General features: G+C 38.4%; 1 protein-coding gene across 1 annotated transcript in view; it reads left to right on the plus strand.

Moving 5' to 3' along the window:
- Positions 1–717: 717 nt before the first annotated feature.
- Positions 718–15,151, plus strand: part of LOC104464027 (V-type proton ATPase subunit d 2) — a 19,892-nt gene continuing 5,458 nt past the window's right edge. The window contains exons 1-5 of the mRNA XM_010076586.1: positions 718–912; positions 7,500–7,671; positions 9,490–9,668; positions 12,420–12,499; positions 14,352–14,429. Of these exons, the coding sequence (XP_010074888.1) occupies positions 783–912; positions 7,500–7,671; positions 9,490–9,668; positions 12,420–12,499; positions 14,352–14,429 (639 nt within the window). The 5' untranslated portion in view covers positions 718–782. The remainder of the gene's footprint in view (positions 913–7,499; positions 7,672–9,489; positions 9,669–12,419; positions 12,500–14,351; positions 14,430–15,151) is intronic.

The following is a 15,151-nucleotide window of genomic DNA, read 5'->3' on the forward strand; positions in this document are numbered from 1 at the left end:
ATTATATATTTAGCAGTTTTGAAAATTAGTAAATTGAATAAAAATCAGGAAGTCTAAAATGGCTCTAAATCTGCATTATTGAAATAGAGATTCCTATTTTTATAATCCTCATCCTGTAAGAGGAAAAATATGAGTTATTTCCACATCTTAGTGAAAATAACCAGAGGATGTTGATTGGAACTTGGACAAACTATAGTTTTGAGGTTAGTTCTGGATACTCACTTTAAAGGTTAAACATATTTATTTATTTATAGAGATGAGCAGCAGAAAATTTCCAGCAATCAAAACTGTTAAACACAAAAAGGTATACAGAGACACTAAACTAAGTTCCTTGAACAGGCAGCCCACCATTTTAGTGCAGAAATATTTCTTCAGTAGTCATTCTCAGATAACTTCTTGTTTATAGTACATTTAAGAAATGCAAAAATGCTATCAAGCTTTGTAACATGCTTTCTCATTTTCCAATCAGTACAGATCATTCTTGCAAGCAATGGTTAAATCTTATACTTCCTTTTTGGCTTCTCTTTCAACAATAATATGTTCATTTTCTGGCTCTGACAGGAGGGAGTTGGATTTGCTGGCTGGCTGTTGTGTAAGCATCAACTATACTGGAGCTACACTGGGAGCAAGAAACAGGAAGAAACCAGCTGGTAAAACAAAATCATAGGCTGGCAGGAAATCAGTGACTATTTGTCACTCCTTCTACAAAGAAGGAAAACAGTTGGTGGCACATATTCAGTACCATCAAGTATCCAGCAGAGAGACTGAAACTCCTTTTCTCCATGCCAGGATACTCAGAGTTTTACTTCAATGTGGACCATGGCTACTTGGAGGGTCTGGTCCGAGGGTTCAAAGCTGGGATCTTGACAAGTGCGGACTATGTCAATTTAGCACAGTGTGAGACATTAGAAGGTAAGTCTGCTGGTTTATTTTCTTTAGGAAGACATACTGTTGCTCAGAGTTTTGAAGAAAGAAGGTAAAAGGTATTGAAAGCTTATCTTAAAAAACAGCGATAACCCTGATGTCCTTTGAAGAACTGTTCTCATATTTAAGTTAATAGCTTTGCACAGAAATGACCCTAGGATTGTACAGACTGTGATTTGCAAAGCAATCCAAAGGATGAGATTTTCTAGTTTACAGATAAGGTTTGGAAATCTCATCCCTAGAGTTCCTATGGAGACTGATAACCTTCTCACAGATTTTAACCATGCTATAGAACTGTTCAGGTATAGAAGTTTCATATCATTTCAGCTGGATAAAATAGTTTCCAAAATCTTATTAAAAGCTTACCATTTGGCTCAGAGTTTCTCTATAAAAGATATAATTTTAGAACTTTATTACTTCACAAGTTTTAGGGCAGTGGGGGACATTCTACTTACCAGGAAGAGAAAACTAGACTTCACAAAGATAAAACTGAACTATTCTCAAGATTACAAAAAAAAAAAAAAAATCTTTTTTTCAAGGTGACTTTGCCACAGTAATAATGAGAACACACACCAGTTTCCAAAACACCATTCTGTGGCCAAGACTGGTCACAGCCTGATGAAGACAGACTTGTACAAAGAATCATATGACACACCTCTAGACACTTGTCAGGAAAAAAAATTGAGCAGAAAAAATCACCTTTCTAAAGGAAGTTGAAGTTTCTTTCCCTGACTCCAAAATAAAACCTATGACTGTACACTGAAATAATTTGTATAACATGCAGTATATTGCATTACTTTGTAAAAGAAATGAGGAGGAATAATGAGCTCACTCTGTTTCAAGCACTGGTTGCTTTGTGCAAGCAGTAATGCATTCGGGGAAATGGAAAGTGCAGAACCTGATGATTCTCACACACAATGGAGTTTTGAGGCTGTCTAAACTATTAATATAATAACAATGTAAGCCTGGGAAGGTTGCTTGCTATTCATCTTGCAGATTAAAGCAACTACATTTAAATAGATCCATGTAGGTATTTGCCTGTCAGCAGGATAAAGTTCCTTTCATAGTTAAAGAAGAGATTGTCAGTAGAGTCAATGGGATCTAAAGACTATTTAACTGACCAAGTGCATGTACCTACTTCAGCTGATAAGCTGGAGGGCTGTATCAGCTCCCCAATTCATACAACAGCAGTTTCGACACACAGAACACGTGTATACACTTACTCTGAGAACTGAAATCTATTCCTTGTATCAGCTGGACTAAATCAACAGTTTCTGTAGCCTATTTGTAGCAGTAGTTGTGATCTATGCAACTTAAAGACTACAGACACTCTTGACACTGTATTTGACATATATAGGGCCACAAAGATGATCAGGAGGCTGGAGCACCTCCTCTAGGAGGACACACTGAGAGTTGGGGTTGTTCAGCCTGGAGAAGAGAAGGTTCCAGGGAGACCTTATAGCAGCCTTCCAGTGCTTCAAGGGGCTACAGGAGAGATGGGGACTCCTGATCAGGGAGTGTAGTGAGAGGATGAGGGGTAATGGGTTTAAGCTGAAAGAGGGTAGATTTAGATTGGATATTAGGAGGAAGTTTTTTCCTGTGAGGGTGGTGAGACACTGGAAGAGGTTGCCCAGGGAAGTTGTAGATACCCCATCCCTGGAGGTGTTCAAGGCCAGGCTGGATGAGGCTTTGAGCAACCTGGGCTAGTGGGAGGTGTCCCTGCCCATGGCAGGGGAGTTGGAGCGAGACAATCTTTAAGGTCCTTTCCAACCCAAACCATTCTATGATTCTATGATTCTATGATTTAATTAATTGTTTAAGTCAAAAAGTCCTGCTTCATGAGTATACAGACTTCAGAAAAAGGTAACAGAGCTTCAAACATTTATAAAAAACACAAAGGACAGAACAATGGCATTATTAAAACTTGCTCTTCCTCCACTTGTCTCTGCAGAGGAGCACAACAAATGATGTCATCAAAGGCTCCACGAAGAAAAAAAAGTCCTGGTTACTTTTGAATAAGAAGAAAATACACAGGTTTACATATTTTAAAAAACATACAAGAAAAAAGGATTTCCCTCGCCATTGCTAGAAGAATACTTGCTCATGTTAAGAATAGTTAAGAAAAATTGTGTAAATTTTAAGTCATGATACAAGAAAGTTATTTACAACCATATTTCTGAGATATATAAACTTTCAACATTACTAAGAGCATGCAACAGATGGACATCACAATGCAGAGATAAATTCCTTTTCTAAGTAAGATTTATATTATAAAGAACAATCACTTTTAAAATTTTTGAACCTTATTCTAATGTTCATTCAATTTTAGAATGCAAATTGTTTCAGCAACAGAAGCAGCAGCCTTCATCTACCCATCTACAAGCACATCTCCACTACCCACTAATACTTCCCTTTTTTCTCTGTTCAGCTACATCTTTTTCTCCATTGTAACATTTTCTACTTATTTTAGACAGCTAACAAATTCTCATCAGTTATCTACCAAATGTATTACTTACAATGAAAATATGAGATGTATTGGATTTGCACGTGAGGCTAAATACACTTATCTCGCTGCACATACAGGATGCTGTAATACTGAACTGGCACCATGAGTATACAGAGCACCAAAACCACAGACCCTTACCTCTACAGTAAAAAATGGAGCTTTATGCATACATTGTATTTTGTTTCCAATGAAAAGATCCAGCATGTGGATTTGTATTGCAGTACTATTGTGCTTTTCCAGCAGTGCCTTCCATCCATGTCTTCACATTAAAAGGTAATAAATGCACCCCATTCTGCATTCTGTGGCATAGCACCACACCACAAAAACGGGCCTAAGTTAAAAATATTATAAATATGCTAAAACAAACACTCTGAAATAAAATCAAAACCACCCCAAGTAACCCATAAATAGAATCAAAAAGATCTTTTAATTTCAAAGTGGTTTTGATATCTCTAGAGGGGAAACCATAATGTCAGTACAGAAGAACCACAAAAAAAACCCTGCAGGTTAGTGCTTTACATCTGCTCGATAAGCACAGAGTAAGTACAACAGTGAGAGGGAAAGAAAAAAAGGAGGATGCTAACTGACTTACGATACCACTGTGCCCTCTCAATTCAGGGCCACACAGAGAGAAGAAAAGGACTTCACCTTAACTTAGACATCCTTTTGGGCTTGTTTGAATTATTATAATTTCCATGGAGCAACCTTTTGGGCTGCAACACCGGCTGAAACCTCTGCAATGCAGCATGCTACTTTTGGCCCTACGTCATGTTTCAGGGGAGTGGGATCCCCAAAAGAACCCTGCTGACAGTCTTTGAAGTAGAGTATAGGGGGCCAGGGGGAAGGGGGGCAGTGTTCAGTTCAGTGCTTTATTCTTCCCTTGCTTCCTTGCGGGATAGAAAGACTGACTCTCTCTAGAAGGCCGACTAGGTCACAGAAGGACAAGCAGCCCAGCTCTGCTCCTACCAACTGAAATAAGTTCACTTAACTTGCCAGTGCCAGGACACGCCAGTATGGGGTGGCTGAAATAACAGTGTAACTGAAATCTGGGGGTAGCTGGCTGTCAAATGAGGAGTCAGACTAGACTCCGTGTCCTTGATGCTGAGAGACCAGGTTAATGCTTTGTTCAAATTCTTTCAATACTCCTTCCTGATCAGCATCATTCCTGTGTTCATCTTAACCAGTCTCCCTCTGTGCATTAATTCCCTTTAGACATACTAAAGATTGTGTTTGATTGCTGTTCAATTGTGACTAAAATAATGTGATTTAAAATCACATTATTTAAAGTCATATATTTCCTACATATTATTTTCCTGCATATAATTGTATGAGGAAACACATGATGCAGATGGATGGCAACAATAGTGACAGCTGAAATACAATAATTTTCTTTCCTAGGGATCTTGTGGACATGCTGTGAAAAGCCCAGGGTCTTGTTTAGGTCTCCAAGAGCCCCTGAGAAAAGAAGCAGCTACCATCCCTAAAAAAGTTTTGGAGAATGGGAATGTCTGAAGCCCCTGTAATGCTCAGCCATCTACTCCTGCCAGGACATCAGGTCACATTAACTGACTGTGCTAGTCCCCAGGTTTTACTTATGCCAACAGCCAAGGGAATATCATGATGTAAGACCAGCAGTGCAGTCTCCGAGCTGCACTGAACTCTGTCATGGTGTGAACTCTGGTTATGACATTCCTGATTGATATTATATGCTATTGTAGCTTGTGGATGACTTTTCTCAATTGTTTTGGCCAAAGCCATGGGATAGATTTGAATATTGTTTCTTACACATACAGTATGCATGCTGACATTTAGAAAAAATACTTCTCTAAAGCAGGCTGTGGAAGTGACAGGGTCATAAATCCAATATTCCTGGGCATAGTATTTCCTCCATAGCTTCTGAGAGCCAGGTGGGGCTATTTGATGTGTTACAGCTAATATTTTTCATGCTTTACTTTCGGGCATGGATTTTGAAGGCACTCAGTCAATAAGAGAACTGAGGAATGTTAGCACAGTCTTGTCAAACTACTCTCAAACATTTGGGTTTGGTTTCTGTTCATCTCATGATGACGTTAAACATGCTTCAGGACGGTCAATACTTGAGGTTGATATTTGGCTTTTGAAGTCTGCTTTAGGTACTAAGCCTCTGAAAGTCACAGAGTGTGACTCAAGGTAGATATCAGTGGTTCATCTGAAAAGGAATTGAGGAAAGCTGGAATTCAGCTCTGTGCATGTAATGAGGTAGTATTATCTAAACACACCATATGCCAAGTATTTTTACCTTTTCAATAAAAAGAGAAAGTAAAAATCATTTTTCATTGGAAGAGTACACGTGATATGAAAATATTAGTGATTTTTTTTAAAGTTAGTCTTACATATTTAGACTAATTTCTGGGTACAATTCAGCATTTTTGCTTATCTCTTAATCTTTCTTACCTTTCTCTCTTTCTTGAATTAAGTGCTTTTCTTTTTTCATATTTGGATTCTCTTTCTTTTTCCTACATGGAAGCCTGTACTGAAACTATGACCACTTCCTAGTATCTGGCTCTGACCATTGAAAGACCAACTACCTCTGCCTTCTTTTGACAACAGTTTGGTGACAACCTATATAATTTTAAGAAGCAATCAGTTTACACTGCCAGCTTAAATTCAGTATATTGCAGGAAGATCCTACAGAAATGCTAACTGTTCCAGACAGCTACCTGAGTAAGGCTGTCCTAGACAAGATTCTGTTGATGTAATGGCTAAAATGAGCTCGAGTGGCAGCTAAACTGCATAGAAAACTCTGAGGGTTATCTATCTCAGTAAGCTAGAGTGCTAGATGTAGGAGTTTGAATTTGCAATGTACCAGTTCTTTCGCTTTAAGTCTCAGTGTAGGCAACCTTATTGCATACTAAGAAAGTAGAGACACGGGGAATTAGGAAAGAGTAGCTATTAAACTGATAAATGCACACCTTGATAATATTAACTTCCCTTTTAGGTACACCTTTTTTTTTCAGTCAGTGGGAGTGTTGCTGTCCTTTTCCTTGAATATCACTTCAAATTTTATCTGGAAATCTAATCATTATGAATGCCCTAACCATATAACATTATCCCAATCTATAATTTACAGTAGTTTTAATATAGCCTTTGAACATAATTATGCAATATAGCAGGGGCTTTTCTAAAAGGAAATGTTAAACTGCTTTGAACACTAAGAACTGATCCAAATCCTTACTTTTGCCTCATAGTGGAAAATAGCTAGCAGAGGAAATTTGACAAATTAATTCTTTGATATTACAAATGTTTCTTTCGACTTTGTTGTCTAATCAACCCACTTTCCTTAGTTATCAGGGTTGGGAGCTCAGAGAGAATATGTCACAATAACCCAAGTTTTTAGAACAGCTTCTCAGGATCTGGTATTTAGCAGCCATTTATGGCTTTAGCAGCCACAAATCAGATAAAGCGAAACCAGAAATGCTCAGAGAGTGTGACTGTTCCCTTTCAAGTGCTCCATTGCAGAAGCCATTTGGAGCCCAGAATCTCAGCCAGGCAAGATGTGGTCTCTCCTCTTCTTTGAGCAGCCCGATAACATAGGATTATAGTCTTACCGGAGTTTTAAATGGTTCATATGAAAATTTAAGATCTTAATGAAGTTAGAGGATGATTCCTATTGATGCATAACAGTCCATAGGACTGACATGTTATAGTCGTGCAAAAGTGGTGCCCTGAATAAATCAGAGAAATCAAGACATTGAACAAACCTGATCGGGAAGAGGCTTGGGACAGCAGCAATTAACACTGTACCTGGTGTGGCTCAAAACTAAAGTTGCCACTGTAACTTCCACCAAAGATGTAAATTACTTGTGCTTTCCTGTGCCACGCCAGTCCTACTGGTAGAAGGCAGTACAAATTTGCAGCAGTTATGCATTTGCTCTATGCTAAATCTATGGCAAAACCTTTTCAACAGAGTATGATCAGACCCTTTATACAAAAATATAATGTTAGAAATTAGCATTTTTAAAGTTTTTCTATTTGGTTTGTAGACAACATAACAGTTTATTCTCACGATCTTTGTTGAATCTAATTTCAGATCTGAAGTTACATCTACAGACTACAGACTATGGCAACTTCTTGGCTAATGAAACTGGCCCTCTCACTATTTCCACCATCGATGATAAACTGAAAGCAAAACTACTCACAGAATTTCATTACTTTAGAAACCACGCTTTTGAACCCCTTGCCACTTTTCTGAATTTTATCACGTAAGTAATGTTACCGCATAGCTTGCCACATAGACTCAAAGCAAAAGCACAGCTACAAGTTAAAACTGTAAACACATCGCACTTGAATTTCTATGAAGTTTCAAAAATAGCAAAATTAGTTTTATACTGCAACACTTACATACTTTATTTGCTAGTATAAGTTCTGAAAAAATATATATGAAGAGCTGCTATCTTTGCAACTACTTATTTTAAAGAACACAGGCAGATTTTTTTCTGTGTACAGTGGCAGGTAGAGACTGAGAAAAATGGTTATAATTTTCAGATATCATTTAAGTCAGAGAATTTGCAAAACCAAAGTTTGTGGGGATGACTCATGCAAGATTAGCAATTTCATGATGTACAGGGCAGTGATTTAAATTCTAGGCATCTGGCAAGTTCTAGGCTTTTTTTAGAGGGGTAAAGACAACACATCATACACCTGCTATACTTTTAATACCATTTGAACATTAAAACTAGAAACACTTTATGTTCTGCATAGCAAGATACTTAGATCCAAATAACTTTTTAAAAAATACAAGTTCTGTTTGATGCCAGATGAAGAGAAAGTTCTGATCTCAATACTGTTATAAATAGATAAAACTTGTCAATGAATGGCTTAGACAACATTAAAAACAAGGATCTGCTTTATAACAGTATAACAACCTCGATTAGTGAAATGTCAGCAGGATATAACATAGTATTTTTTAGTATATTTATCAGGAGTATTTTTACCATAACAGCAAAACAAAGTACCTTTTTTTTTTTCTTTCTTTTTTTTGGGGGGGGTCAAGTATAGCTGACCAGTTTCAGGCAAATATATCAACAGGATCTTAAAGACTGCCCTAGGACAGCCTTGACCTGAGGCATACGATGTTTACATTTTACTTCAGAGAAATGAAAGTGAAAAAATGAAAATTATGGCAGCTCTTTTCTTACGCTCATTGACATGCATGTGTACATGTATACACACAATCTCTGCACACTACTATTATTTAATAATGGAGACACTATTTTAAGATATTTAATACAATTAGTAAATCATTGAACTGCATTTCACCAGGTCCCTGAGCCCCCTCCCAGATTTCGTGTGAGATAGTATTAATCCCTATGTGTCTCTAGCTGTGTTCTGAATCAACAACGCAAGCTGAAGGCTAGCCTCCTTCTTATAAGCATCCCAAGGGAATAGCTTTCACGTTTCCAAGTCACTGACAAAACTCACATCAGCCTCTCTGACAGTAAAACTAGTAAGAAGCTGATAGAAAACTTCTAGAAAATAAAACTTTTAGCAATAAAGAAGCAACATGTGAGAACCTGTTCTTACTTTCCACACGGGAGGATGTTTAAAGCTGAGTGAGAAGAAAGCCCTAAGATTGCTCCATCCACAAACTCTGCAGGTTTAGTGCTGAGGCTCCCAGGCACTTCTCTGTCCAGATGGTCCATATGAAATAACAAAATCCCAAACTAGAGAAGCTGCTAGCTTAGGAGATTTACTTTTCGATACCACTCATTTGTCACTTGTCACAGATGTTATGGTTATTATATTCATGTTTCAATTTCCCCATCTTTAAAAGTGTCTCTTTCCCAAACTTAGTCATGCATTTAAAATTAAAACTGTGTGTTACCTACTTGCTATTTAAACTTCTGTATGTTTTTGATAAGACATTGACACAGAATGAATGTACAAACCTGTGAATACTGTGGTCATTTCTGACTTTAGTATTACTATTAATTTTCAGAAGTTTGGGGTTCGTATTTTTTCAAAGGAAAATTCCTTGCAAAGATAAGGTTAATTTCTTTTGCTTTTTCTTTCAAATACAGATACAGCTATATGATTGACAACGTAATTCTTTTAATAACTGGCACACTACATCAGCGGCCCATAGCTGAACTTGTTCCCAAGTGCCATCCACTGGGGAGTTTTGAGCAAATGGAAGCAGTCAGCATTGCCTCAAACCCCACCGAGTTGTTCAATGCAATTTTGGTTGACACACCATTAGGTAGGAACCCTAAATTATTTCTTATTTGCTTCTTGAAACTACTCATCCTGTATTGTTAAGAATATCTCAGATGGAGGAGCATGTTTTCCACTGGGTATGCTGTGTTTTGGTAATACAAAACATGACGTGTGGATCAAGCACTTCTGAAATGGTTTTCAGGACATTTTCTAGTAACATTTATCAACAGCTTCTATATCAACTTTGGGTAGTAGGCACAAAGAAAACCTGCTACTCAATATCTTTTATACCCAAAGTAGCTGCTGATTTAGAGCATCTAGATTTTTATTTCAACACCTGCATCTATAACTAAAAAATGTAAGATGAAATCTTGCCTATCCCTCACTAAAGATCAAGAAGCAGACAGTTGCTAATAAATATTAGATGTGGTAGAGCCAGGATTCCCTCTTGGGATTTGGGTATGATGCAAAAACAGAGAAAATCCCTATTTTGAAGAACTAAATCTAAAAGCAAAACAGGGCGAGGCTTTGTAATGTTGCATTCTGAAATTGAGATGAAATTCTGCTCAATGTGCTGGAGCAACCAACATGAACAAGCAAAAACTAACCAGGCGTGGGGCACTGCTGCGAAGGGTACTGAGAATAAGATAGAACTGGAAGGATTTGAACATAAATGAAACCACTGTGTGCCCTCATCCGGAGCACTGTGAGTGGATTGGGTTCTGCTTCTCAAGAAGGTGTGGCAGGTTGGCCCCAGACAGACCCAAACTCCCCCCAAGCCACTCACTCAACCCTCGCCTCCAGCACAATGTAGGGGCGGGGGGCTACAGAGGGGCTGGGGAAAGGAGCCTGTGGGTTGAGATCAGCTACCAAGTACTGCAGCAGGCAAAGCAGATTCAACACGGGGAAAAATAACTTGATTTATTGTTGTTTAATACGAATATATTTAGTTACTGGTTCAGCCATTAGGAAACAAGTAAACAAACAGAAAGAAGCAAACATCTACACACTTGGGAAAAACACCTTTCCTCCCCCCTTTCCCACTCCTTCCCTGCAGGCTCCTCTCCTTCAGCCCCTGCTGCTACTGCCGTCAGGCCCTTTGGAGAGGCAACGGGCAGCAGAAGGAGCGGGGGCACTTCACAGTTCATCCACGGCTGTTTCTCTAGGCAGATTTTTCCTCCTCACACTTATCCCCTGCTCCAGTATGGGCTCTCCATAGGCTGCAGTTCCTGTCGGGAGCATCTGCTCCAGCGCAGATCCTCCGCAGGCGGCAGGGAGTGCCTGCTCCAGTGCCATGGAGCCACTCCTCCTCCTTCTCTGACTTTGGTGTTTCTTAATTTTTTTTACCCTCCTCCTATCTACATCCAGTGTTTTTTGCCCTTTCTTAAATATATTTTCCCAGAGACACCACCAGCTTGGCTGAAGGGCTCAGCCGTGCCCCATGGTGGGTCCGTTGATGCCGGCTGGAACCGGCTGTGTCCGGCACGGGGCAGCCCTGGCCTCTCCTCACAGAGGTCACCCTGCAGCCCCCGCCGCCAGTACCTGGGCACTGACACCCTGCACAGTGAAACCAGAGAAGGTGCAGAGCAGGACAGCTAAAATGGAGAAGGGGATAGCGCCGCCGTGTGCAGACCAACTGAAAAGGCTGGACTGCAGTTTGGAGAGGACAAGGCTAAAGAGAGAGATGGACAATGTTTACAAAGTCCTGAGGGCACTGGTTTGTCCGCAGGGAGCTGCGAACCGAACCAAACCAAACCACACCAAAAAGATTTGCTTACCAAATCGTTTAGAAGACCAAATCCCAGCAGAAAGCTAATTTTAAAACAGGTAAAATAAAACTTTTTTTTTTTTTTTTTAATAGAGCTGGTAGTAAATTTCTGCAATTCTTTTCCGCTAAACAAGTTTGTAAAACCAGAGAGTAGTGTCAGATTTTAAAAAGATGGAACAAATTCGCAGTCAATGGATCCACAAAGAGATACTAAAGGGAACTGTCAGAGCTATATCCTCTGATATTGTCCCTCCAAAAACTGGATGCTGGGAGAGTACGAAGGGAGAAGATCACAAAACACAGCCAGGCTCACATGCTCTCTTTAAACACCATCTCCCTGTCCGAGACAACGCTCTCTATCAGGCAGCACTGGCCCGTCCCACTGACAAAGCTGAGGAACACTGAGGGAGCGACATACTTTTGTTGGTTATGAATACAGTATTTTTAAGCAGTCCAGCTGCACAAATGAACTTCATCCTCTGCCTCCCTGTTCAAAAGCTTGCTCTTCAGCCAGTTCTGCAGAGGACCTGGAAGCACAGATAGTCAAGGTCAAGGCTTGTGCCCCTTACTAGTGTCAACCTGTTGCCTTTCCCCCATAAAGACATACCCAAAGAGGAAGAGGGAAAATAGGAAAGAGGATTCTCCTGAACAATTGCGGAATACTCACGTGATTTAAGACAAAAATTATCTTTCATGTTCCTCACTAGAAAATCTCCCTAATACCCAAACCATATACTTCAGAGAAGATTAGGGCTTTCATTAGCATTTCTCATCTGGTTCTCTCTGGAGATGTGGACTCTGGCTGCAGCACTGATTGATTCCCTTCACAGCAGATTCTCATTAAAAGGAAGGAGTAGGAGGATAAGGGGAAAATCAAGAGAATTTCTCTTCCCCTCTGTTATATCACTCTTTCTTGTACAACAGAAACCTCAGATCCTTGCTCAAAACTGGTGAAGGGCAATAGACAAGAGATACATATTATCAGCATGTCAATTCATACTGCAATATAATAAATTCTGCTTTCAGCTGCTTTCTTTCAAGACTGCTTGTCTGAAAATGACCTGGATGAAATGAACATTGAAATTATGCGCAACAAACTGTACAAGGCAAGTTCTTGCAATGTAACTATAATACTTGGGTTTTTTCAAACTGTCTCAGAAAAGGAGGTCAGTATCATTAACCCTGTTTTAGGGATGGGGAAACAGAAGCATGGTGAGATAAAGCAAGCTGTCTCAGGTCAACTGGTTGATGACAAGTTCAAGAATAAAATCCAGTTCCTTTCATTTCTACTCCACTGTTTGGATAGTTTTCAAATTTTAGGTCTGCATCCAAATTCTAATTTAGTATCTCATTAATGCTTTAGATGTCAGACTAATATCCAAATCTATTTGTTTACGAATAACTCAGTTGTCCACCAAATGCCACAGAACTGTTAGTTTCTAAGTGAGCCTAGACAGGCTTTTGGCTAACACTTATTTATAAAAGGTAGATGTGATTTGAAAATTGCTCAATTGCTTTGAGTCTAGCTGTGTCTTACTTAAAGATTTTGTATAATTTTATTCCTTTTAAAATTATCTTTAGCATTGCTACAGCACACTGCTGTGAGAATATGGATCTAATGTGTGCCTTGCATTTTCAAAGTACTTTACAAATATTAGCACACAAGTCAATACTTTGAGGATGGTCTCTTTAAGGGCTATACTTATTTCATTCTGTTAATGGTTCCTCGTGGCACATTCTCTCAAAATCCTTTGTTATCTTTCTTTCACAGTGGGTGGCCTAGACTGCAGGAAGTATTCTTACAGTGATCTAATGGCACTAGGGGGAAAGAAAAAAATTCTTATATTTGTCTTACAAATTATGTTTATAAATTCCCATGTTTATAAATTCCCATAAACAATATTTGATTCTTAAATATTCTGCTACTTCCTCTCATTCAGAGAAACATCAGTTATGCCCAAGTATTTTAATTCTTTCACAGTACTACTAAAGCAGACATTCTTTTTTACATCTGGTAACATACAGATTTGGTTCTTATATCCTGTGTGGATGATCACATATTTACACTTCTTAAATCTATTTTGTTGTTTTTTCATCTTTTAAGTATCTGGTGGATCATTCCGTGAACATTTCTAAATTATTAACATATCCTTTCTCCTCTGCTTCTGCTGACAATGTGATCAATTATGTTTCAGTCCTACTATCAGATAGCGCTACACAGAACCTAATGCATAATCCCATGCAGCAGATCCCCCTCGAGATGTCTCTACTTAAAATTCACTTAATTGCATAGTTAGCAGCAGCTTCTTTTAACAAGATTGTATGAAGTTGTAGCAAATGCATTTTGATAACATAAATGTTCCCTAAAACAGTATTTTGTGAGAGGCAGGGGGAATAGAATCTCTGAGATATTTAGGGTTTTTCCTGCACATGTATTTTGAAATGGGTGCAAAGGTCAGAATCCTTAATAGACCGGAGGGCTCTGCCCAGTATTACAGAAGCTATGTCTGCTGTCCTTTCCTAATCCAGGGTTTAGGGTAGAATACTAGGGATTAGTTTGTGTATCCTCACAGTGCTGGCCCAACAGCCGTGGCATATTCCCAAATCCCCTCCTCCACACTATAAATGTAGAGTTTCCTTCAGCCATCTGCTTGTTATGCAGTGGAAGCTCAATGAATCTCAAGAAGTTCCTTCTTCAGAGAGCAAAGAAAACATAATACCTGTCCTACAACAACTTTTGAAAACATATATGAACCCATATTGTAATAACAAGATATTGTCATATTAATAATTTAACTTTCAATCCAGCAAAGTAATTAAGCAAATACTCGAATCTAAATTCAGAGATGGAATTATCAAAGTTAATAGAACTGTTTAAAGATGAGGTTCATGACTATGTGCTGTGCTGTTCCAGGTCTTAAGTAGCATTTAAAATATTTCTCTTCTTCTTTCATGTAGTCTTATCTTGAGGCGTTTTATAAGTTTTGTGAAAAACAAGGTGGTACTACAGCTGAAATAATGAGACCTATTCTTGAGGTAAGAAAAATTTGGTCTTTGTACATTAGAGTACTCCACAATGTTCTTATAATTAGGTTACTTGATTTTTCCTGTTCCTTCTCTCTCCATTTGCAAGTTATCTGTCAAATGTCTGCTTCTCCTCTGAATAATAACTGTTTTTCTAAGATGTAATGAAGACTATTCTAGGATGACTTTTACCTCTTGACTAGAGAAGCAGCCTCAGTTAATATGTTTCTATAACAAGAGAGCAGAACAGAATAAATGGTTCACTAATCTCTAATTGTTACCTCTTAACATTTTTCTGTATTATGTAGAAAAAATGAAAAAGTGGATTGTTCTTATACCTCCTAGCTCAAAATTAAATCTGGGATAGCTACGGTCTAGTATTACTGTATATTTACTAATCAATAATTTTTAAGCTTCACGGCACTACTATGTTTGTTTACTCTCCTATTAAAATTAATGGTTGAAGTCAGAGTTGAGTGACCTTTGGAACTAGTGCCATACAGAAAACTCCAATATTCCATGTTTTATTTTTGTCTCTCAGAAAATTTTAATATTTCTTTTTTCCATTCCTAATGTCGTCCTCCTCCCCAAAGTATACCTGCAGCATAGTGAATGATATTTTTGTATGTGTTATTGTAATAAAAGATGCAGAAATTCCTAAAACTGAGTTCTCAATATTCAGCTCCAATTTTTTTTTTTTTTTTTTTTTATTGGGGTTTTTCAAGGTTTTTTTC

Source organism: Pterocles gutturalis, unplaced genomic scaffold (genome assembly GCF_000699245.1).
Source record: "Pterocles gutturalis isolate BGI_N339 unplaced genomic scaffold, ASM69924v1 scaffold40038, whole genome shotgun sequence".
In the NCBI taxonomy this organism is placed as follows: Eukaryota; Metazoa; Chordata; class Aves; order Pterocliformes; family Pteroclidae; genus Pterocles; species Pterocles gutturalis.